This window comes from Triticum aestivum, chromosome 5B (assembly GCF_018294505.1).
Source record: "Triticum aestivum cultivar Chinese Spring chromosome 5B, IWGSC CS RefSeq v2.1, whole genome shotgun sequence".
Taxonomy (NCBI): domain Eukaryota; kingdom Viridiplantae; phylum Streptophyta; class Magnoliopsida; order Poales; family Poaceae; genus Triticum; species Triticum aestivum.
Window position 1 is genome coordinate 517,435,214 of NC_057807.1, and position 23,823 is coordinate 517,459,036.

At 45.3% G+C, this 23,823-nt stretch overlaps 2 protein-coding genes across 2 annotated transcripts; one reads left to right on the forward strand and one right to left on the reverse strand.

The window, feature by feature from the left end:
- Positions 1 to 3,316: 3,316 nt before the first annotated feature.
- LOC543159 (myb-related protein Hv1) lies at positions 3,317 to 4,803 on the reverse strand. The gene is made up of 2 exons (XM_044533976.1): positions 4,242 to 4,803; positions 3,317 to 4,115 (listed from the first exon to the last, which is right to left on the reverse strand). Exons 1-2 carry the CDS (start codon positions 4,502 to 4,504, stop codon positions 3,587 to 3,589), a joined length of 792 nt encoding a protein of 263 aa, XP_044389911.1. The 5' UTR covers positions 4,505 to 4,803; the 3' UTR covers positions 3,317 to 3,586.
- Positions 4,804 to 13,105: 8,302 nt separating this feature from the next.
- On the forward strand, positions 13,106 to 15,516 carry LOC123112880 (protein POLLENLESS 3-LIKE 2). The gene is made up of 4 exons (XM_044533977.1): positions 13,106 to 13,428; positions 13,530 to 13,742; positions 13,839 to 13,994; positions 14,121 to 15,516. The coding sequence occupies exons 1-4, from the start codon at positions 13,216 to 13,218 to the stop codon at positions 15,159 to 15,161; spliced, it is 1,623 nt and encodes a 540-aa protein (XP_044389912.1). The 5' UTR covers positions 13,106 to 13,215; the 3' UTR covers positions 15,162 to 15,516.
- The last annotated feature ends 8,307 nt before the right edge of the window (positions 15,517 to 23,823 follow it).

A 23,823-nucleotide genomic window follows, 5' to 3' on the forward strand; every position in this document is an offset into this window, starting at 1 on the left:
GAAAAGAACACTTACCTCCCAAATTATGAAGATTTATCAGCTGAAGAAATGTTGGGTTTCTTCGACTGTTGATTGCCTGTTGTCTTGCAACAACCAGAAGGTGAAAAAGAAATGGTACCGATAATCAATACCCATAGTTTTGTTTAATAGCGAACTACTCAGCCGGGCGTGGGATCACAAATTGCCGACGTGGATCCACAGTACTCCCAAACTAAACTAAGCCCCCCAATGCAAGTACTCATTGTTAATGGGTCGAACGAATCTAGTTAGTCTAATCTACTCAAAACTAGGGACAGGCAACTAATTATCAATTAGTATTAGAACGGGAGCATTGTACCTCTCCTAGTCGGAAATTAATAAATGGGGATTGGCTACCAACCCAACCATCTGCTCAGATCACCGCCGTGCTTTGTCATAACATTCAATCCCATCTCCTCTACGCACCTCTGGTCCATGGAACCAAGCAATACATGAATGATATTTTATTTTCTCCGTCGGTTTGAGCGACGACTAATGTAAGACAAATAAGGTAGATTGCTACTCCCCCATTCCATAATGTAAAATATTTTTTGACACTAGTTATTTTTTAACCGCTTTCTTCAATTGTACGAACGCATTCAATACAAAGAGAACAAGATCACATCACCATTTCTACCATTTTTTGCTGACGAGAACAGAGGTAACTAACAAAGAGAGATATCTTCCTGGTGGCCGGCATGGCTTGGCAGTTTGCTTTCGGTGGAAAGTATTGATTCTAACGTCGGCAGATAAGGCAGCCAACAGAGATTGAAATCTTAAGTTGAGATTCACCTATGTAACCTAATTATAGTTAACTACTCCTTAATGTGTATTATTATGCTCTTACCTGCGTTGGACCGTTGATGTGGTAGCTAGTGGGAACTAGCTTTGCGCCTGCCAAAGCAGTTGATATTTTTTCCATCATTCGTTTTTGTTCCTCACTAGTATTTTTTCTTGTTGCGAGGAACATCGCTGTTAAAGTTAACCGAATCCAGATGTTTCCAAGAATGAACATTAGTGTTAAGTAGTAGTAGTTTGTTACAATACCGTGATATATCTCGGCAGTCGGCAGATTAAAGTCCGTGGTTTCTCATTCCTCCACTAGGCGAATGAACTGAGTACAGAACAGTTGTTCTACGGTTTATGCTTTATAAAATGAGTACGTACGCATGGCGGCAAGGAAGTCACGTACACGTGTTGGTGATTTACCTCTAACATCGATTTAAAAACTACTTTCTTCGATCCAAATTAATTAATGCAACCTCTATACAACCACACAAGTCTGCGCAACATGCTATCAGATTTTAGTGTGTCGCACCTTGAGAACTAACAACAGATCGCCCTGGAACGTGTTCTAACCGCATACCAAAGTGTATCATGAGACCGAATCAATGGCTCCAGGTCTATGGGAGAACTTTTGAGAAATACTCTAGTTGCCTGAGGGTTGGCCAAACCGAATTATTACCAGTCGTGTTGGGTGACTCGCGAGGCAGAGTTTTTGTCTTTAGTCGACAGCGGGACTATTTTGGTTACTGTGGTTTAGAAACCACCTGCCATCCCTGACCCTCTTCTACAGCTGAAAACTACACTACACCCCACATTACCACCCCACCACAGAACGCACGGTTTACCATGGACGGACGGACGTGACGACGCAGCGCATTGCCTAGAACAAAAACGACGTGCGATATTCATTTGTAAAGAGCACGAGCACAGGTACAGCCTATAGCTATTCGTAAAAAAAAAAGGTACAGCCTATAGCGGCGGCGCACGATGTAGACTTTATACAGCCCACCGTGATCCTTCTTATCACCGGGAACAGCATAAACCGTTGGCCCGACGGCGACCACGGCGCTGCCAACCAACCCACCGAGACCGACCGATGGGAGCTACGGCCGCCGCCGCCGCCGCCGCCATACATACCGCTTCGCTTCATTCACCAACGCCGCCGTTCGTTCATTCATAACGGAGGAGCACGGCGGCGCAAGTTGCCCACCCACCCACGCAGCCAGAATCCGTCCAAAACCCGCTGCCTTTCTACCTGGTGCGGCCCCGGCCCATCGCCTCGCCAGGAGACTCGACTCGACTCGACCCGACCCGACTGCGGATGATGATGAGGCGGTGCTGCTGACTGGACTCGGCGAGTGAGTGAGTTGTTGGTTGCCCGATGCCCAATAGAAAAATAGAAAATGTATGTTATTATTACTACTCTTTAGTAGATTAGATAGAAGAGGTGGAGGTGGGCTTACCTAACTCGCAAGCCCAATATTAAAATGCTTCCCATGTCCCCTTGTCACCTTCCTGTCCTAGTGCTACCTTCCTTCTTTCTCGCCGTGGTTAGCCGCTCGTCCATTAACGGCAGTAACCATGATTCTCCTATACTAATGCCGTCACCACCTTCTCCCTGAATAAACAGACCCTTTTTTTTTGTTTGCGGGGTTTCAGATACACACACGTACGGTCTTAACTTTAACCACTTGCGTGTGGATATGCGAAGAGCAAATTACTTTTGTTTCTTAAATCAACCAATCACGAGCCAAGGCTAGAGAAGGTTTCTATTTTTTTGGCTGGGAAAAAAGGTTAGACAAGTTTGACAGCACGCTCTTCGATCAGGACGTCATCATCTGCCCGTTTAACAACGGATGTAAAATTACTTTAGATCGATTCGAGAAATATTCACATGGACTAAAATAGGTTATGCGTTTTCGCAAGGAAAAAAAAAAGGGTTATGTATGTATGTATGTATGTATGTAGCATCCCAAAGGGCGTCGAAAAGAAAGCAGGTCGCAAAGCGTGTCACGAGCCGCTGCCTTTGCCGTGGATGCAGGATTAGGCAACGCTCACATGCGCCCACGCGCTCAGGGCCTGCTTCTGGCCGGTCCAGTGCCCCGGTCTCGAGATCAACGCCCACACGGGGCACACTGAATCTGGCCATCTGGACAGACTCCTCTCCTCTCCTGCCAAAAAGAATTCTCACCTTCATATTATTATTACACTTTCTTGAAAGCACTGCTGTAATTTAGGCTGGTCATAGTGGAGAGTAACTTAGACTAGTAACATACATATGTTACTAGTCTATGTTACTACCTTCATAGTGGGTAGTGTCATAGGTGTGGTAACATAGTTGCCTTCATTTATTACTTTGTAGACTCATTATGCATTGGAAACCGCTATGTGATGGTAACATATTATGTTACTCTATTTGCCTCTCTCCTCATTAACTACTTGCCACATCATCAATTTTGCTTATGTGGCATCTATGTTACTACTTATGTTACTCCCACTATGACCAGCCTTATACAGTGAGCCAGCCAGCACCAGAGTATTATTGCTCATGATCAGTCAAACGGTAATTTTTTTTACAACGGGACAAACAAAATGGAGCAACCAAGAGAGCAGCGGGGGGAGGAGAAGAGGGAGATGATCTTGGCGAAACACAAGATCATCCTCACCCTTCTTCTTGTCTCTCTTTCACTCGCTGTAATTTTTTCACCTACAGGCTAAACCAATATCCAAGAGTCACAGGAGAGAGGGAGAGGAGCAGGGAGGAGGGGGTGCTCTGCTCTGCTCATTTCATCTCGATGCTTCTGAAGTCGAGCATGGCGGTCCGGAGCCCCATGAAGCTGCTGCACTTGCAGTCCGCGCTCCTGGGGAGCCCCATGCTGCAGCTGAAGCAGAGGCCCACGACGGCCTCCCTCTTCACCACGGGCTTGGTGTCCACCATGGGGTCCTCGTGGGACGGGGGGCTGATGCAGAGGTCCAGGTTCAGGTCCGGGCACTTGAGCGCCTTCCCCTGGCCCCACTCCATCTGGTGGTGGGGGTTGCTACGGTGATGGTGGTCGACGTGGGTGATCGCCGCTGCCGCTGCCGCTACCTTGGTGGGCTCGGCGTCTCGCCGGAACACGGCGCCCTTGTCGTCCCTCTGCGCCGCCTCAAACGATATGGTGATGTTGGACGCGGCGTGGTCGCTGTTGATCGCCCGGTGGGTCACCGGGTCGATCCCCCGGCTCGTGAGCTTCCTCCTGATGTGCGTGTTCCAGTAGTTCTTGATCTCGTTGTCCGTCCTCCCCGGCAGTCTCCCGGCTATCAGGGACCATCTGCGTTCGTCAAACAGAAACAATACTGTCAGAGCTATGCTTTTACAAGGCCATGCATGTAGAGCAGAACAGAGGATCGTTCGTTCATTGGAGCTATATATGCTATGGATTAGACGATGGACGTACTTGTTGCCCAGGAGGCTGTGGAGCTTGATGATGAGCTCGTCCTCCTCGTCGCTGAAGTTGCCGCGCTTGAGGTCGGGGCGGAGGTAGTTGATCCAGCGTAGGCGGCAGCTCTTGCCGCAGCGGAGCAGCCCCGCGGCCTTGGGCAGGGAGCGCCAGCAGCCCTCGCCGTGCGCCTTGATGTAGGCGGTGAGCCGGTCGTCCTCCTCCTTGGTCCAGGCGCCCTTGTTGGTGTGCGCCTTCTCGCAGCACGGCGACCTCCCCATCTCGCTATCTCTTTAGACGGTCTGCCGCCGCCGATGACACACCTTCCTTCTCCTTTTCTTGTGCTCGGTGGTGGGTTGGGTTGGGTTGGGTTGGGTTTGCAGGAGTGGAAGTTGGTGCTGCTGTTGTTGTTGTTGTTGGGGGCTAGTGCTACGGGGAGGGGTGGGTGAGTCGGAGGCTCGGATCTTTATAGGCGGCACTGCACTTGACTGGATCGGGGAAGAAGGTCTTCTAGAGGCTGAGTTGGTGGGAAAAAGGTTAGGCTGGTACTGGTAGCACTGGTAGGCCTCCCCCTCCCTCTCCCTCTCCCTCTCCCCCAGGTCATGACCTCACCTCACCTCACCTCAACTCATCACCCCACCGGTTTGTTTACCAGTTTATTACACGCACAAAAAGAGGGAGATAGAAAGGCAACAATGACACAGCCAGCCACCGGGCACAGGACACACAGGCTCCATTTGCCCGCCTACTTGCCCGATTCACAAGCCTCACAGGTAGGTGTAAAGTGAGGTAAGCTCCAGCTCCCCCTGCCTACCCTCTTGGCGCGTTCGTTCGGTTTTAACAGCTAACTAACCGCATCCACCCGTGATGCCTCCCTCTTCCTAATTTGTTTACGGGGGATTATTAGGTTCACCCAATCTCCCCGCCCACTCGCTTTCCCTTGATGCTGCCCTCCCTGTCTAAAAACTCCTCGTGGAACACACACAAAACTCAGGCCTGGGGTCTCTAACCCATTCAATCTACAAGTAAATTATCCGCATCGACAATCACCGAGATCGGATACAGAATCCCAATCTTTTTGTAAGACACAAACTCAATGATGATTTGTCTGCCAAGAATTTTATTTAGACGAAAGAATATGTGCCACGTTGGAGACTATTCCCCGAGCCATTTTCTAGGACCTCCTGTGAGTTGTGAGTTGTGACCCAGATGCAGTGCAATTCGTGTGTCCTACCTGATGTCGTCTATGGACTATGGGGGGCTGTTTTGATTCTCCAACACAATCATGTCGACATGAAGATGATTTGTATTGTATACCAGGACAGAGTATTAGTTGTAAACGGATCGTTCATGTATACTTTAAAAGAAAACAGCCCTGATCTCACGAGCCCCAATCATCTTACCATTTCTTGAATTAACAAGCCAATGTGCATAATGCAAACTGGATGAGGTATTAACAAAAGGATGCTCCCTCATCATACACCCCCTTTTTTCCTTGTTTATTCTTCAATAATAAAACAGGATGAGGCGGAACAGGTATCCGGCGCTGCTCAAACGGATTTTCTTTTGCCCACCCACCGTCTTTTTTCTTTGTTTTTGCCTACTAGTATGGTCTGCTTGCACAATCATAGCTTTTGTCATTTGCCGATAGTCCGATGAAACTACTTTCATATACAACATTTCTGTTTTGTACTCTAGTATTGGTTAGTTGAGCTGCTTGGTCAACCCTAAATTAAAAAAATTCACCAAACTTGCTAGTCCTGCAACTGCTTCCTGTTATTTCTTTCTTTCTGTAGCAAGCCAGATCTTCTTGATACCGTATTTATATATGCTAATCCACATGGCAATAGAGTATACGCTAATCCACATGGCAAAAGATAACGTTATCAGTGATGCTTAATAAGGACACCATCAATTATGAGCACGACTTATTCGACTTCCGCAACATGTGCTTTGCCGTTGGCTCATGTAGAACGTAGATTAATATGAACATGCTGAATTTTCTACAGAATAGGGTTCATCCTCCGCGGTAATGAAGGCTGTGGGCATAGCATTCTGAGGATGCAGATGAAACTATGACTTGCTGAGGTGGACCATTAACTGTTCCATGTTAGGAGCAACTTACAAGTCCATGATGAAATCCAGATGCGCTTACATAATATTTGCCTACCTAATATATTCTTTTGGGATGGTTACCAAACTATGGACCATCGTTGGTTGGGTGCAAGGAGAGGGAAATATCCCAAACCATTTGCTTCAGTTGGGCCCAGAATGATTGGGACTTCACACTCCACAATGGTCCTCTACTTGAAATGTCCATGCTTCCTATATTGCCCCATAATTCCTTTGTTGCAAGAATTCGGTGATTACACCTCCAGATCTAACTCCAAATTTCTATTATTTTCAAGCCGACATGTTAGGGGATGGTTTGTATCACTTTTCAGCACAAGGCTGAAAGCTAAATCTATAATAATAGGATTCTTTTGAAAATAGCTGCATCTCAACAGAGCAGTACCGGTGCATGTACCAATTTGCCTACCATGCAATGCAAACCAGAAAGTCAGGTTATCAGACACCAAACTGCTTTATTGCATGATAAGCTAGTTGGCCATAAATCAAGTTCAGCGCCCTACCATTTTGTTACACACAGATTTAATAAACTCAAATAGCTATTCTTTTGGTGCATCAAATTAATCAACTAAACCATCTCTGTTGTACCATAATCAGACCCTGACTGGCAAAAAGAGTGCAATCCCTGTTCCCTAAACAAAACCCATAAACCATGGCCCTTTAGTTGTTAAATTGTAGGCATTAGTTCTAGAAAGCATGAAGGCCGGCAAGAGGAAGGTAGGGAAATAGTTCTTAGTTGTCTGGTTGAGGAGTGGTGTCTGGTTATGTGCAGTAGCTCTACCTTCCACTTCTTAGCCACGCACTTGTGGTGGAAGAATCCTCCATTCTGCAAGCTGGACAGTTATAGGTTAGGGGGGAGGGAAAGAAGAAGGTAAGGAGAGAGAGGTAGGTCTAGGCCGCTCTTTTGCTGTTATCTCTTCCAGGGAGGCATGGCCAAGGCCATTTAGGCAGCCCCCACACCACATGGCGCAAGCACTAACAGCACTTATCCATGACTCCTCTCCCCCAACCCCCTCTTTGTTTCCTCCTACCTACATGCCCCTTATATGCCTGCATAAAGCTCCAAACTCCTCATGGCATCCTCCTCCTACCTACCAGTCCTTCCATTCTTCCATCCAATCGGCTATTATTAGGTTAGGTGTGGTGTTGGTCTCCACGACTTCAACCCAAATTCATTAGCTACTAGCAGGCTACCAGTTTCCTTTCGCCCTTTCGCTAGTGAACTCTGGTTTTACCAAGCAGGCAAGTAGTGTAATACTGCAAACGCAAGAATTGGGTTGGTCAGCCAGGAATTCGGCGAACCAAGTGACTACATTTCCATTTGGCCCCAGAAGCATTGAATATGTGCTCTTCTGGCCGCAACACATGATGTTTCAGCCTTCACGCGGATGATTGTTCGTTGAACAGACAAGAAAACCTTCTAACACTAGTCCTCCACTACCAGAGACTTTGACTGTCTTCAAACAACTAAAATATCAGGGGCAGAAAAAAAATACTATCTAGTCCCACTGTCCTAGACCAATGTTCATAGCGCCAAATGACAGGTCAAACAAAAGTCAGCAGACACAATGCTTTTGTCATTTGAATGAAGGCATAAAGAGATCCTGATCATCATGCGTCACATCTTTGGACTCGTGAAAGAAACCATGAGGTTTACCGTGACCCGCAACAGCATGTTTTCCCATGAAACAGTTAGTTTACTCGAAAGTTCATCTTTTTAGAAAAGGTGGGCAGTCCACATACTTCGACAGTAACCTATATTTATAAGAACTCAACATGCCTAGTGCTTGTTGCTCTAGAGCACTAACCATATCAATTTTCCACTCTTAAAAGCGCTTCATGTATAAATCGACATAAGAGTATTAGACTACAGGTTAGAAATTATTCATGCTTACAGTGGTTTCTGAGTTCCTTTTTGTCAGTGCTTCTATCATGAAAGTTGGCATCAAATATCCCTGCAGCATCCACTGATTGTGGCTTTCTGCAGAGAAAGAAGCCATCAAAACTCCACGGACTCGATTTGAGTTCGTGGAGAACTAGTGTCAAATTACAATGTGCAAGCAGTGTATCATGTCAAATTACTGTATACCACTGGCTAATGGTATGTCACATTGAATGGTAAGTTGCATCAAAAGGTCAAGATTTACAATTACAACTTAGATTTAAACAGAGTAGTATAACCAATTGAAACTAAAAGTCTGAAACAACATTAAACTAATACCCCAGATCTACAGATTTAGCTACATCCAAATGTTTGGTCAGGTTGATACATCTGCAAGCTAATACAAATAATACACATATGCCACCCTTGCCTGTTAGTCAATTGTCCTTTATTAACTACTGCTAGACCAACTCATTTTGAGTTGAGTATAGGTGGACCTTCTAATCTACTTATAATAAAATAAAATACATAGTATTTATTTCAGCTGCATGGTATGATTCGTGTTGAATAATGGAGGGCCCCCGGAGATACCCATAAGAAATACCGGAAATAATAATCACGCAATGATTTGAGACCAAAAGTTCAGGAACTTTACAGTGGCATGGACATAATTTGGTTCGCATAATCCTTATCCAATTTGACGACTGCCTTCATTTCTGTGCATCCAGCTCCTCCAAACACTTATCATCTCAATTCAATTGAGAGACGGTCTATCATTATTCTTGCCTGACCATACTATTAAGAGATAGGTAGTTCGTTACTTTGAACAAATATAATAAATTTAGAGAAAGCACAATTTCTCGTAAGACCTAACAGACAAAAAGAACAAACATGCAATGCTTTTGAACCTTTCAATAAAAAAAATCTTAGAAACATGTCCAAAATGTCTCGAGTCCTGAGCAAAAGATCCATGGATCATAAATTAAAGGTAGTATCAATATTAACAGGGTTATAATTGCAACTAAAATGTACCAAATTGCATATTTAAGGCCTTGCAAACGTCAGATGTCACTTAAGGCATCTTTCTGATAATTTTATCGAGGCAAAGTGATGATGAGAGTGATACTAAGTTTTCTGCTTTTGTATCTTTTTAACAACATCTGTATATAACCTAGTGATCCAGGGGAAAGTTTTAAGAGAAAAACAATATGAAACGTCAATAACTATATTAGGATGATAACGGAACAGAATACGAAAACGTTGCTCCTTTTCTGTGACATCCATACTCTCCATACGACGGGTCAAAGGCGGAGTTAAGGCCATCGCTATGGTACAGAATACCAGCAAGCGCCACCCTGCAAAAACAATAAATACATACCCATGCTGAACCTAACTTTAATGTGCATTAAATCATTAACTTCATAGGCTATTTAGCACTGTATCAGGGTTGTCAACATGTCTACATCACATCAGTCATGTCAGGCATACAAATCCAACACAAACATAATACATGCAACTTGCTCAGAGATTTTGGTGCACATAGATGACTCTAGAGCTACAACTGTATCATGAAAACGAGTTTCATAGAACAGTGACATTCTTATACATGGCTACGACAAATGAGTGCCACTCAGTAAGTTAGAGGCATGAGTGCCTTCCCAGCCCACCCAGGTGTTGCTCCCGGTTGAGTTTTTCTTTTTTTCCTAATAAATGGCGACAAAAGAGCCTGATGGAAATCCTTATATGCTAAGCCATCAGGCCAGATGCAACAAATTCATATTCAACCAATGAGGAAGAAAGCAAAACTGTGTAAAACCACACCATCGCATACGAAATGACAATATTATGCAGAGCAGATAAAAAATTACATTACCAGCGTCTAACGGAACGGCGCAGTCGAGGATAATTAAAGTTTGTACCACTTACATGTTGCAAAATTTAATGCCTTTTCCAGCTCACGAGCTTTTCGCCAGTCATCCCCAATCTGGCTTCGCACGTGTTATTCTGATACGGAAACACCCTGCAATAAGCATAACCAAAAGATTTCAGTATGCCTAACATTCGGGGAGATTTCTAGTTCCCGTTGGTCGAGTTTTAGTCTTATACATGGCGACGAAAGCCTGATGATCGGTTATATGCTAACCCATCAGATCAGATGTAATAAGGTCGTATTCATCCAATGAGGATAAACAAAAACGTGCAAAACCACACTTCACCGTATACGACACGAGAGCATTATTGCAGAGCAGATCGGGAGTTACGTTACCAGAGTCTAACAGAATGGCATAAATGAGAATGATTAAAGTTTGTATCACTTACAAGCTGCAAAGTTAATGCCTTTTCCGGCTCACGTGGTTTGTGCCACTTATCCCCAATTCAGCTCCGGAAACGCCCTGCAATAAGCATTACCGCAGAATTCAGTACGCCTAACACTCATGAAGATTTCCAGTTCCTGTCAGTCGAGTTTTCTTTCCTTATACATGATGACAAAAGAGCCTGATGTGAATCCTATATGCTAAACCATCGGACCGGATGCAACAAATTCATAACGAACAAATGAAGAAAACAAAATAGTGTAAAGCCACACTTCATCGTATACGACACAACACCATTATCGCAGAGCAGATAAAGTGTTACATTACCAGAGTCTAACGGAACAGCACAGTCGAGCATAATTAAAGTTTGTACCACTTGCATGCTGCAAAGTTAATGCCTTTTCCGTCTCACGAGCTTTGCGCTAGTCATCCACAATCCGGCTTCGCACGTGTTATTCCAATACAGAAACGCCATGCAATAAGAATAACCAAAGATTTCAGTACGCCTAACACTCGTGAAGATTTCTAGTTCCTGTCGGTCGAGTTTTAGTCTTATACATGGCGACGAAAGAGCCTGATGAGATCCATTATATGCTAACCCATCGAATCAGATGCAATAAGTTCGTATTAAAGCACTGAGGATATAAACAAAATGGTGTAAAACCACATTTTGTCGTATACGACACAAGACCGTTATTGCAGAGCAGATCAAGAGTTACGTTACCAGAGTCTAATGGAACGGCACAGATGAGCATAATTAAAGTTTGTAGCACTTACAGGGTGCAAAGTGAATGCCTTTTCCGGCTCACGCGATTTGCTCCGCTCATTCCCAATCCAGCTTCGCACGTGTTATTCCGACACCAATATTCCCTGCAATCAGCATAACTGAACATTCAACACACTTGATACTCATCGTATACGACATACACCAAAATTGCAGAGCAGATCAAGGTTTACATTACCAGAGTCTAACGGAATGGCACAGATGAGCATAATTAAAGTTTCTACCACTTACAGGCTACCATTAAAATGCCTTTTCTGGATCACTCGGTTTGCGCCACTCAACCCTGATCTGGTTTCGCAAGCGTTATTCCGTTGGCCTACAATCAGCATAACTGAAGATTCAGCACACTTGACACTCAACGTATACAACAGACACAATTACTGCTGAGCAGATCAAGATTTACAGAACGGCACAGGTGAGCATAGTAAAAGTTTGTAGCACTTACATGGTGCAAAGTTAATGCCTTTTCTGGCTCACGCGGTTTGAGCCAGCCATCTTCGGTTTCCATCTTCGCGCATGTCATTCCTATACAGAAACGCCCTGCAATCAACATAACTGAATATGCAGCACACTTGACACTCGTCTTATATGACACCATTATTGCTGAGCAGACCAGGATTTACGTTACCAGAATCTAACAGAATGGCACAGGTGATCGTAATAAAAGTGTGAACCACTTAAATGGTGCAAAGTTAATATGCCTTCTCCCACTCACGCGCTTTGAGCCGGTCAGTCAATCCGGATCCGAATCCGAATCCGCACGCGTTATTCCGATTCGGAGGCACCCTGCAACCAACATAACTGAAGATTAAGTACGCCTGACACTCGTGCTCATCGCCGCATCAGCTCAGCCCTCCTCACAGTTGTGTGCGTGTAACCAAACTTTTTTTTTGAAACAGAGGCAAAAGCTTTGCCTTTTTCATTAATAGAGAAGGAGATAGTTTCCCGGTTAATTAAAGGAAAACCGTGCGAAAACCGGTACATCAAGGGTCAAACCCACACACAGACCCGACAAGCCAACAAGGACCCCGCAGATGGTGCGCTACAAAAGCCATCCCGCGAAACAACATGCGGACTACTCCCAGAATAATAAGCACAGGAGAGGAAGGCGTGTGTAACCAAACTCACAGCTGCAGAGTTGCACAATCATGCAGTGTAGCCCCTTTCAGCGGCAAAGAACATCCATTGCCATGGCATTACATCTTGGCATGCGGAAATTGCGATCGCACAGCCTTGCTGCGCTTCGGCATTCCGTCGAGCACCTCACGGGTGAGCGTCAAACGGCCGCCGCCAACAGTAGGAGGCCGAAACGGCGCCCCGCCGTGACACAAACAAGGCACATCCCGCAGCCTACGCAGCGCAACGGCGGCGGACGCTGAGCACGGCACGCGAAACCGAGGCAGCTCGCGGCGGAGGCGGAGGCGGAGGCGGCGACCGGCTGCTACAGCGCCCGGCGCCGACGAGGCGGTCTATTTTTTTAAGATTTTTTTTGAGACATTTTTTTTTAGAACGAGGCGAGGCGAGGCGGTCTCAGATTCGAAGGACACGCGAAGGAGGAGAAGGAACCGCGGCCTGCCAGGTGGGCCCGACCGGGCTGTGCCGATGTTGGTTAAGATAAGCCATTCGTAATCACGGCCCATCCGGCCCGGCCGAGAGGGGAGGGCGAGGACCCCAACGGCTAGTTCCCCGAACGGCTAGCCTAATCCTCCAACGGTCGGACGATTCGTATATAAATCGTTGGTAATGGAATCCAATGCCACCCTCCCTCCCCCAAAGCGTTCGTCCGCTTCCTCCCCTCCCCTGCGCCGCCCCCCTCCGCCCTCGCGTTCCGATTCAAATCCGTCCTCGCGGGGGAGATCTGATCGGGTCCAGGGCGCCGCCATGATGCACCAGCACCACCAGCTCGACCAGTGGCTCGCCGGCGGCGGCGGCGTTGGCGGCGTGGGCGGGGTGCTCCGGCCGACCAAGTCCGCGCCCTGCTCCCCCGTCAAGCCGGCGGCGGTGTCCATGCTGCGCACGCACTCCGACTCCTTCCACGTCGCCCACAAGGTCCCCGTCGGCGACACCCCCTACGTCCGCGCCAAGCGCGTCCAGGTGCGTCCTTGTACAGGAGCTTTTTGTTTTTTTCTTTCCTGTCTGCGATTTGAATTTGCTGATGGCCGGGGCTGACGGTGGTTGTAATGGATGGATGGCAGCTTGTGGACAAGGACCCGGAGAAGGCGATTGCGCTGTTCTGGGGCGCCATCAACGCCGGCGACCGCGTGGACAGCGCGCTCAAGGACATGGCCATCGTGATGAAGCAGCAGAACCGCGCCGAGGAGGCCATCGAGGCCATCAAGTCGCTCCGCGTCCGCTGCTCCGACCAGGCGCAGGAGTCGCTCGACAACATCCTCCTCGACCTCTACAAGGTAGCACGCTTTTCCTTTTCAAAGTTCAAATTTCAAATCCGTTAGTACAGTAGATCCGTTGGGATGGCAACTCAATATTTTAATCCGATCCGACAGAGGTGCGGGCGGCTGGACGACCAGATCTCGCTGCTCAAGCACAAGCTGCAGCTCATCCACCAGGGCCACGCCTTCAACGGCAAGCGCACCAAGACGGCCCGCTCCCAGGGCCGCAAGTTCCAGGTCACCCTCGAGCAGGAGGCCACCAGGCTCCTCGTAAGTCCCTCTCTCTCCTTCCATTCAAAATTTCAAATCCAGTTCAGATCGAGGTCGAGCCGCCGGCCCGATATGGTAAGAATCAATGGTGACATTAATTAACTCGATTGGGTTGTGCTGGCGCAGGGCAACCTGGGGTGGGCGCTGATGCAGAAGGAGAACTACACGGAGGCGGAGGGGGCGTACCGGCGGGCGCTGGTCATCGGCCCGGACAACAACAAGATGTGCAACCTGGGGATCTGCCTCATGAAGCAGGGCCGGGTGCTGGAGGCCAAGGACGTGCTCAAGCAGGTGCGCCCCGCCGGCGTCGACGGCCTGCGCGGCGCCGACTCCCACCTCAAGGCCTACGAGCGCGCGCAGGAGATGCTCCGCGACCTCGAGGTCAAGCTCGTCGGCCGCCCGGGCTGGGCCGGCGCCATTGGCGACAACCTCGTCGACAAGAAGTGGCTCTTCGACGCGCTCATGCTCGGCTCCTCCTCCAGCATCTGGCAGCCGCAGCCGTGCATCGACCACCTGCTGCCCCCGCCGGCCCCGCAGCAGCCGCGCGACAGCTTCGCCGACGAGAACAACGCCGGCCCCGGCGCCGCCGCCGCAGCCGCGGGCAAGAAGATGGCCGCCGCGTTGCAGCAGCAGCAGGCCAACCTCAACATCGACGCGCAGCCATTCTACTCGCATCGCATGCCGCCGCTGGCTGCCAAGCCACAGCAGAACGCGCCGCGCCAGCAGCAGCTGCCGCAGCCGCAGCAGAAGCCTCCGTCGCAGATGCATCACGATCCCATGGGCAACCTGAAGAGGACGCGGTCCGGCACCGCCATGGACAAGGCAGCCGCCGCGGCTGCAGCCGGGGAGAAGACTAAGGAGGAGCAGAGCAGCAACAAGAAGGGGGCCGACAAGAACCAGGACGACAGCAACAACAACGGCCGGAGGAAGTCGCTCACCGCCGAGGAGAGGTGGCCGGAGCTGCCCGACCACAGCGCGTTCGACGAGGCCCTGGTGGCGTCGGTCCTGGCCCCGGTCCTCGCCGACGACGAGAACTGCAAGCCGTCAGCAAAGGCGCCTCTAGCTCCGGCGAGCTGCTGCGACACCAGCCCGGCGGCGGTGAAGGAGAAGGTGGGGAAGAGGCTGAGGATCTTCCAGGACATCACGCAGACGCTCAACGCTCTCTGATGACCGACGGCGAGGCTTGGTTTTGGTTTTCTTTTCTGCTGCTCACACAACCGAAGAGGAGGAGGTGGCGACGCTGCGAAGGAGATGAGCTTGTTCTCCTGGGAGTTTCTGCATCGCGGCTTTATTTTTAAGTTAAAAATTGAAATAGGGAGGGATCGATCGACATTACCGCTCGACTTGTTTTTTTTTTTTTTTAGTTTGCTGCTAATTCGTTGATTTTAATTTTTTTTTTGTAACACACTCAAAATAACATTGGCAGGAGTGTGTTTCCTCCTGATGTTGCTTGTAACAGAAGTTGATTTCGATAATCACTTCAAAGCTCAAATAACAAAGTTACCTGATTGCATCTCGATCATATATATCTGTTGCTTTGCTCTTGATATCGATATCTGACAATGTAAGTTCTGTTTGACTGTCACTCATTCAGAAATGTTCAGCTGAAAGATCGATCAGAAATTTAGCTTGATTGCATCTCCCTTTTGCTCTGGATATCGATATTCATCAGTGTTTAAAGATCGTCACCACCGAGGCCCAAGTTCAGGCAACCTTTTTGGTGGGCGATCTCCAATAATCTTTTACAGACCAAGGAGCAGAGCAGCAACAAGGAGGCCGACTAAAACGAACATATTATTTGTCCCTCCACCTCTACTTATAAGAAAGTCGGCCATTCAACTGCATCATTTAAATATCCGCTTAGTTTCAGCGTAAATTTTATAGCGCCAATCACCACAAAAAAGAGGCGGAATAGTTTTTAAATGTGCCTGATCACAAACCCGGCATTTTTTCCCTGCCAGACCGGCTGTCTAAGCCTCCTCGCTCACTCTGCCGCCGACTCCTTCTCACCGGTCGCCATATTCTCGGCATCCTCCATCTTGATCGCCAAGCACTTCAACATCTTGACACGGAGGCACGCACGAACATCAAGTTTTTTGACTCCTTCGAAGCAGCGGCGATCTCAACTCTCCTCTCTTCGAGCTTGGCCTTCTTATCGGCCACTGCCATCAAGATGTTAAACTTCCCCGGCTTCTTTTGCTCATTCATTTTGGAGCACTTGACACACTTCGCCAAGATGTCCTCGAACCACATCTTGGCCGCCGCCCCTTCTCGCTTTATCTTCTCCTCTTCCTACTTCTTTCCACGGAACTCCCTTCTAACCTTCTTAGGCGGCTCTTTTGTTGGGTCAGTTGGACCACCTGCTTCTTCCTCATGTCGATGCTTGTTGTCTTGATACAATTGGCAATGCCATTTTGCCGTTTGGATTGTCCATTCAACTTCAACCAACAATGCATGAGGACGAAGTTCTTCTTCTTCACCTTCAAGAACAAGTTACACGCACATGATGACTACAAAAAAAAAGACATTGTCAACAATGTGCATACAACATAGCCGGCCAAATGACATAGGGTGTATCTGGCCAAATGATATACAGCATATCCGGCAAAATGAACACAAAGAACAACTTACTTGCTCAATGATTAGTGGACCACTTAGCCACCAGTCGATGAGTTGTTTGAAATGGGTGCAGTACTTGCTCACAGCGTATTGGATGATGTATCATCGATGGTTGAGTGACTTGATCCCATAGTTACGGCTGAGTTCATTGCGGTAGGGCTCGAAACTCTTATGCTCACGGAACCAACAATGAATGTTGGCCCAAAAGGTTGCGCCTCTTTGCTTCGTGCCATGGATCGGATCAATGCTAGTGGCCACCACACGTTGCACAACAATTTGTCCTCCTTGTTGAAACTTTCTCCTCTACCCCTTTTTTTTGGATCAGCACTAGTACAGACCTCCCCCCCCTCATTAGTAGCGTTTCAAGGTGCCCACTAGCAGCGTCCAGATTGAGCGCCGCTAGTACGATGCCGCTGATAACAGGCAACTAGCAGTTCGGCCCGAACGATGCTACTGTAGATCTATGTAGCAACTTTTGCCCCCAAACACTGCTAGTGTGGAAGAGAGCTGTAGCGTTTCAAGCAGTCGAGCACGACTACTTTGTGTTGTAAGTGTGTGTAGTGTGTGCTATCCTGTGGACGCTGTTGGTAGAGTTAGACAGGATCAAAATAAACAAATTCAATGTGTAGTTCTAAACAGTCCAACACAATTAATAGCATATTGCAACATAATTTACCACATAGTGCAAGGTGTTAAAACACAGTTAAATACCACATAGTACCTACACATAGCTAAATGCCCTTTTTTGTAGTCCTAAATGGTGACATGAAAGCTTTTTTTAGCCATGCATACTACTACTACCATGCATATTAATACTTAACATAGTGCTACCATGTATACTAGTAGTTAACAATGTCGGCTGAATCTGGCGGTGGTGGTATTATCCTCGGCAACATTAACCCCAGGATACATCCCCATTAGGCTCTTTGAACCTGTGTCGGAGATTTCATTTCTTGTAATGCCCATTTTATGACCATTTTCCGCTTGCTATGAGTCGGCATTCGAGCAGGCTCTACATTGGTGGTCTTGAAGATGATAACCTATGTTGCATTCCTCAATGTACACTTCATACGATCTTTGCAAAGTTGGAAGCCCTCCACGAGAACCTACTTCTTTTTCAGCTCCTTCGTGCACTTCCACCAGCTGAGCACCTTGTCGTGAATCCTTCCTGCCTGCTCCACCACCCATAAAGGAGGCCGTCCCGACTCCACACATGGAGGAGTGGAGGATGATGGCACGATACGAGAGGCCTGCCGACGACAACAAGCCATGTAGTTGATGACGGATCACTACTAGCGAAAATCCTAGTAGTAGCGTGGGTTTAAGAACCAGCGGTAGCATGGGTGCCCCGCGCTACTGCTAGGGCGCTATAACTAACTTTTACTAGTAGCGCGGGTTTGACCCCATGCTACTGCTACTGGTATTAGCATAAATAGCAGTAGCGCGTGTTCCTGCCCCACGCCACTACTATTAGAGCGTATTTCATTTTTTATTTATATTGTATTTATGCACGTTTATACAATTTTTGTACAGTAACAATGAGGATTTTGTGTAAGAAATACATATTAGATTAAAGTGGATGAATCCAAGTGAGCAAGTTGAATTAGTAGGACGATATGATGTTGGGTCGGCACACAAGTGTTGAATTACGATATGATGTTGGGACGTCACACAAGTGTCGAATTCCTTCATTCGACACTTGTGTGCCGTCCCAACATCATATTGTCCAACTAATTCAACTGGATCACTTGGATCCATTCATCCACTTCAATCTATTTCGTGTTTCTTCCACCCCAATAATATAACAACTCATCATCCGTAGTCATATAATAATAACTCATCACCACCATCATCATCCGTAGTCATATAAAAGCTCATCATCCGTAGTCATATATGTAATAACTCATCAGCATTCTAGCACATGAGAAGTAGTACAACCTCGTCATCATGATCATCGTAGTCATATAACAACTCGATCATCCGTAGTCATATAATAACTGACCATCAATATAGCACTTGACAAGTTAACCAACACTAGCTAAGGGTACTCATCCTAGGTAAACAATTCATCATCATTCTAGCATGACAAGTACTACCTAGGACCTACTCCTCTCTCTCTCTCTCTCTCTCTCTCTCTCTCTCTCTTGTAAAATATCATAAAACAGGTAAACCCCTCCATCTCCATATGGAGATCCACTTGTCTCCAACTTGTGTCCTGCACACATTCATGTTGTCTCCAATTGGTTTCCTGTGCGCATCCGTTACTTTGCTCCATCCTTTGATATCGAGCCTTTCATCATTTAGAGAAATCGAGTATGCACTGTGGAAAGACACCGGCGGATCTGGCCGAAAGCTAACTATACTCATATGACCTTCAGTATACATCAGGTTGGGCACAACTTCCTTCAAGAGCTTTTGTTGAAGAACATAATAGTAATATAGTTAGCAATGTAGTTTACTTAACAAGAATGTATCCAGTTATAGTTAACAAAATCTTAAAAGTCTCAACATCGTTAATAAATGAGACAAGAGAATTTTTCTCCTCCCAAGTTAGCTCGCAACCATAACTGTAGTAGGTCTTGTCTACAACCTTTTGAGTATTTCTTGGAGAAAAGAAATATGTTTTCAATTATAAATAAATGAGCTTAGTAGGGATGAATACCAACTTTTTTTAAATAAACAATATAAATTACTTAACAAATTTGTTTCACAAACTCACATAGAGGTAGAACTGGAATCATGTCAACATCCACCCAAATGTTCATATTATCTTCATGATCATCTTCAGTACCAAGATCAAAGGTTATTTTCATATCCCCCTGAAATCCGTAGGCTTTGCATAGTCCTCTCAATTTGGACACCCAAAATGTGAGTGATTTACTGCATTGAGCTTAACCACAAAAGTGAAACCATGTTTCATTCTTAGGTGAGCTTTATTTGTCTCCATACTCTCCCTATCTTTGAAACTGATCTTGTCTAAGACATACAGTCTTGCATAGCAGGGGATGCACTAGCCGAATTGTAAAAAAACAAAAATTACACATTAAAGCAAAAAAGCACAAGTCATGCTTAATTATGACAAAATACCTTCCATCATTACATATCGTAAAGTGATCAAAGGTCTCCTCCAACGTGAGGGTGAAGCACCTACCATTATCCAGGTGAAGCCTGTCGCACATACTGTTGGGAAACATTGTAGAAAACAAAACAAAATTCGCCCTACGATCACCCAGGAACAATATGAAGATGCATAACGGGTTGTGATCGACGATCATTACCGACTCCGGGAGTGCAGCAAAGTAGACAAGTTGGTGTACATCGTACTTGAAGTCCCACGAACATCGATGATGATCCCGCGAACCACCCATGAACGATCACTCGAACAGAAGACCGAAAGCATGGCCTCTCTACTTGGTTCAAGCGTACAGTATTCACGATCCGGCAGCGCTTCACCGTCCAGAGCTAATTGTCACCGAAGAATTAGAGGGAGGAGATTAGAACCACACGGGGCTTCTAATTATGAGGATTAGAGGTGGCTAGGGCTAGCTCTAATTAGTCAACTAGGACCAATAAGAACTAGAACTAGATCAACTAGATGAGGCTCCAAAATTTGTGTGTCCAAAGGGTGGAAATCCTCGAGTATATATAGGTTGGAGGGGAAGAGGAGGGATGCCACCAAGGAGGGAAAGCCTCCTTGGGGCGCCACACAAGGGGGGGGGGGTGCTTACTCCACTTGGGCCCTTGTGGCCCAAGTTGCCTTTCACCTCTTGGCCTTTTTAGGCCCATTGATATTTAAATTAAATATAAAATGTTCTAAACATTTTTAGAGCATTACATATATAATTTAACATCCCCAGAAACATTTTCCACCTATATAAAATTAATCGATAATACCTTGTATTCACCGAAACCCTTTCGGTGACCCCGAAACGCTTCCGGAACCTCTCGGAACTATTCCAGATATTAATGAAAGAATTCCACAGATATATTCTCATCACTCCCGCACAACTAACACTCAGCAGATCTTGATTTCCTTAAGCTTGTGACCCTATAGGTTCGGTAAATCATAAACATGAACGGAACCCCTTCATTCAATGACCGATAGCGGAACCATGGATATCCATATCGGTCCCTATGATTACACAAATGATATTCATGTGAACCTTTGGTTATCATGTGATGTTCCCTTTGCTTCATGATACTTTACAAAATCCGGTGTGCATCGGCATCCTCCAGAGTCATCAGCATGCTCACTATACCGTTGCTCTCGTTACCGGTTTTGTTCTTCTTTCTCGTTGACGTGTTCCGGCATCCCCGTGACATAGTCACCTGTGTTTGGCCAGCCGATTATGGATGCCATCACACCAAGAGGGCCCTAAGAATATCTCTCCATTGTCGGAGGTGCAAATCCCACTCTCAAGTTGTCCGGTCACTTGTGAAACTTTCTGGTGAGCCTGCAAGTTTTCGTTATGATCACCTTGTTCTAGATGACGTTTGAGAAACCCCAAAGCCCACCGTCTGGTAGGAAGTTACCGAGACACTCTCATGGTTTGAGGAACTAAAACACATGCTAACACTCCATGTTATAATAGATGATTTCATATGATATAATCACATAGTATAACAGACAAGTATTGGTTCGATTCATTATGATCGTTCTTCTAACGTCATAACCTCAATGCTGTTTTAGAACTATTGTTACACTTAATGATATACTAAGATTCTGAAAATGTGATCACCAACAACACTTGAGCCAGTCTTAGAGGCGAGACTGGGAACCTATTTTATTTCGTTTATCATTCCACACGTGCATATGAGTTTTCCACTGAATCGCATATTCCAGGATCATAGCAGTTATAGCATGAAATAGAAACTCTTAACTATGAATATGGAAATATAACAATACAATATTATTGCCTCTAGGACATATTTCCAATAGTCTCCCACCTGCACTAGAGTTAATAATCTAGTTAGCACTTTTAACTTTAATACCAAGGGCAATCTCGTGTTAGTCCATGCTTTACTTGTGGTATAGACTTCGTCCTATTGAATCTGACATGTTCAGAACTGCGTGTATCATTTGCATTTCTATGCATCTATCATGCTTTGACAAGAATTCATAATTTGTGTTAAACCAGCTTGGTATATTGAATCACTGGTAGAACCTTTGATTCCTTAGACAGAGTTATGGAACCACTATTAAGAATAGTGTTCCAATGATACAATCATCTAGAAAGCATACCAAGCTCATGAATGAACTTTCGATTCATCACCCTTCATTTTTTGCTTCTAAAGCAATAATATACTTAGCCTTCTATTGTAGAATTCACCACAGTAATTTTTGGACCAATTCCAACTTAATGTGCCACCATAAACCACTTTTAATTTGAAATCAAAAAATCACTTAGAATAGATGAAGATTTTATCGATGTACTACTTACAACGAGCCTTCATTAGTGTAAATCCTTACAACAATCTCTTCATTTTCTCCTTGTGTGGGAAACATGTCGTTAATTCTTAATGAAATTTTTTAGTGTTGTCCTATGATCAACAATTTGACCATACTAGCAACTTTTACTTACAACTAACTTGGAGTATTGCAAATATCTGGTTGTTTACATACCATGGAATACAAGTGTGGTTGAAATCACATTTCGCTCATCAGTATTTTAGGATACCGACTCCTTCCATGTGACATTGACAAGAAACTCTTCTTGACATTTTACATACTAAACTGCTTTAGTATTCTGTCAATATGTATTTTCGCTAAGTCTGATTAGACACTATATATTATCTCCGTAGATCATTATGTCTAATACCAAGACTATTCATTGCCTAAGTATTTTACTGAAAAACTAGTTTCAATAAAGTCTTGATCCGTGTCAAGAAATTTACATAACTTCTAATCAACAATATGTCATGTACATATAGTGTTTAAAAATATTATCATGCTCCCACTTACTTTCGTGTACATACAAGCATCTTCACTTTACTCGATGAAATCAATTTATTTGACCATTTCATCAATATGAAGATTCCAACTCCACTATGCTTACTTCAGATCATTGTTGGATCTCTTGAAGTTTGCATACTTACTAGCATCCTATGGATCGACAAAATTACCTTGGATCGTATCAAACATACAACCTTGGTTCTATTTCCAGCTCATGGGAATCATTTTGGCATCCATCTAGTTTAAACTGAACCGACTTTAAGTATTGTTATGATGAGACAATCTCATCATAGTTAGTTCTTTGATCTCGTCATAAAAAAGTAAAGTATTATAAAACATTTTTAGCTTTGCCAGTTTATAGATCCATTACTATTCTTTAGACTTTAAGTCTTTCAAAGGGTTCATCAAGTTCTAAGCTTGAATTATGTGAATGGGTACTATCTCGGATTATGTTGGCATATAGCCAATTTCCAGAGTCAGGGCCCATCAATGCTTCTCTGTGAATTATAGGTTCATTGTTTGCACAACAATATTTCGTCTACATACCGCAATGGTCTGCACGAATTTTCCTAACCTATATGGTTCAGTTGCAAGTTCGACCGTAGTCTCTATATCTCATGTAGAGGCTTTTGTATCAGTCGCAGTAAGAAATTCTGGAATTACTTCCAGTGTTTCTTTGTTTGAGCTGATTATGAAGATTCTGCAATCTTGTCGAGTTTCACTATCCTCCCACTCACTCTTTTGTAGAAAACATTTTCTTCAAAACTTCCGCACTCTATGGAAACACTTTGCCTCGACGTAGTGATAGAGGAATACCCAACTATTTGGGATAACCTACAAAGTATCACTTATTTCAATAAATTTGATGGTGCCCCTTTTTAGTGTGAAAGCCACAATCTCTAAAGCATCACTTTGAAAGTATATTGGCAAAATAATTAATGTCATCTTTGATCTCACCATGTCGTACATAGTTTGATTGCATCTACTTAAAACAATCTACTCTCAGTAGTGTTTCTCGGAGGTGCAATCTATACAATTCTTTTATAGCTCATCAGACATTCGCTAAATTTGTAACTCGAATATTCTTTTCTGCAATCCAATTATAGAAACATAATTTTCATGCTACAATAGTTTCTACTTCATTGTGACAACCTTTTGAAACACTTCAAAAGATCCAGATTTATGTCTCAGTTAGTAAATATAAATATCTACTTGAGTCATCCTTGAAGATAGATAAATCCACTTCTTGCAACAATA

Excerpts from the sequence above, each read along its gene's own strand:
- LOC543159 (XM_044533976.1), bottom strand. The coding sequence starts at position 4,504 with ATGGGGAGGTCGCCGTGCTGCGAGAAGGCGCACACCAACAAGGGCGCC. Across the intron at positions 4,116-4,241 it reads CACAGCCTCCTGGGCAACAA|ATGGTCCCTGATAGCCGGGA; the intron begins GTACGTCCATCG and ends TGACGAACGCAG.
- LOC123112880 (XM_044533977.1), top strand. The coding sequence starts at position 13,216 with ATGATGCACCAGCACCACCAGCTCGACCAGTGGCTCGCCGGCGGCGGC. Across the intron at positions 13,429-13,529 it reads TCCGCGCCAAGCGCGTCCAG|CTTGTGGACAAGGACCCGGA; the intron begins GTGCGTCCTTGT and ends GATGGATGGCAG. Across the intron at positions 13,995-14,120 it reads AGGAGGCCACCAGGCTCCTC|GGCAACCTGGGGTGGGCGCT; the intron begins GTAAGTCCCTCT and ends GTGCTGGCGCAG.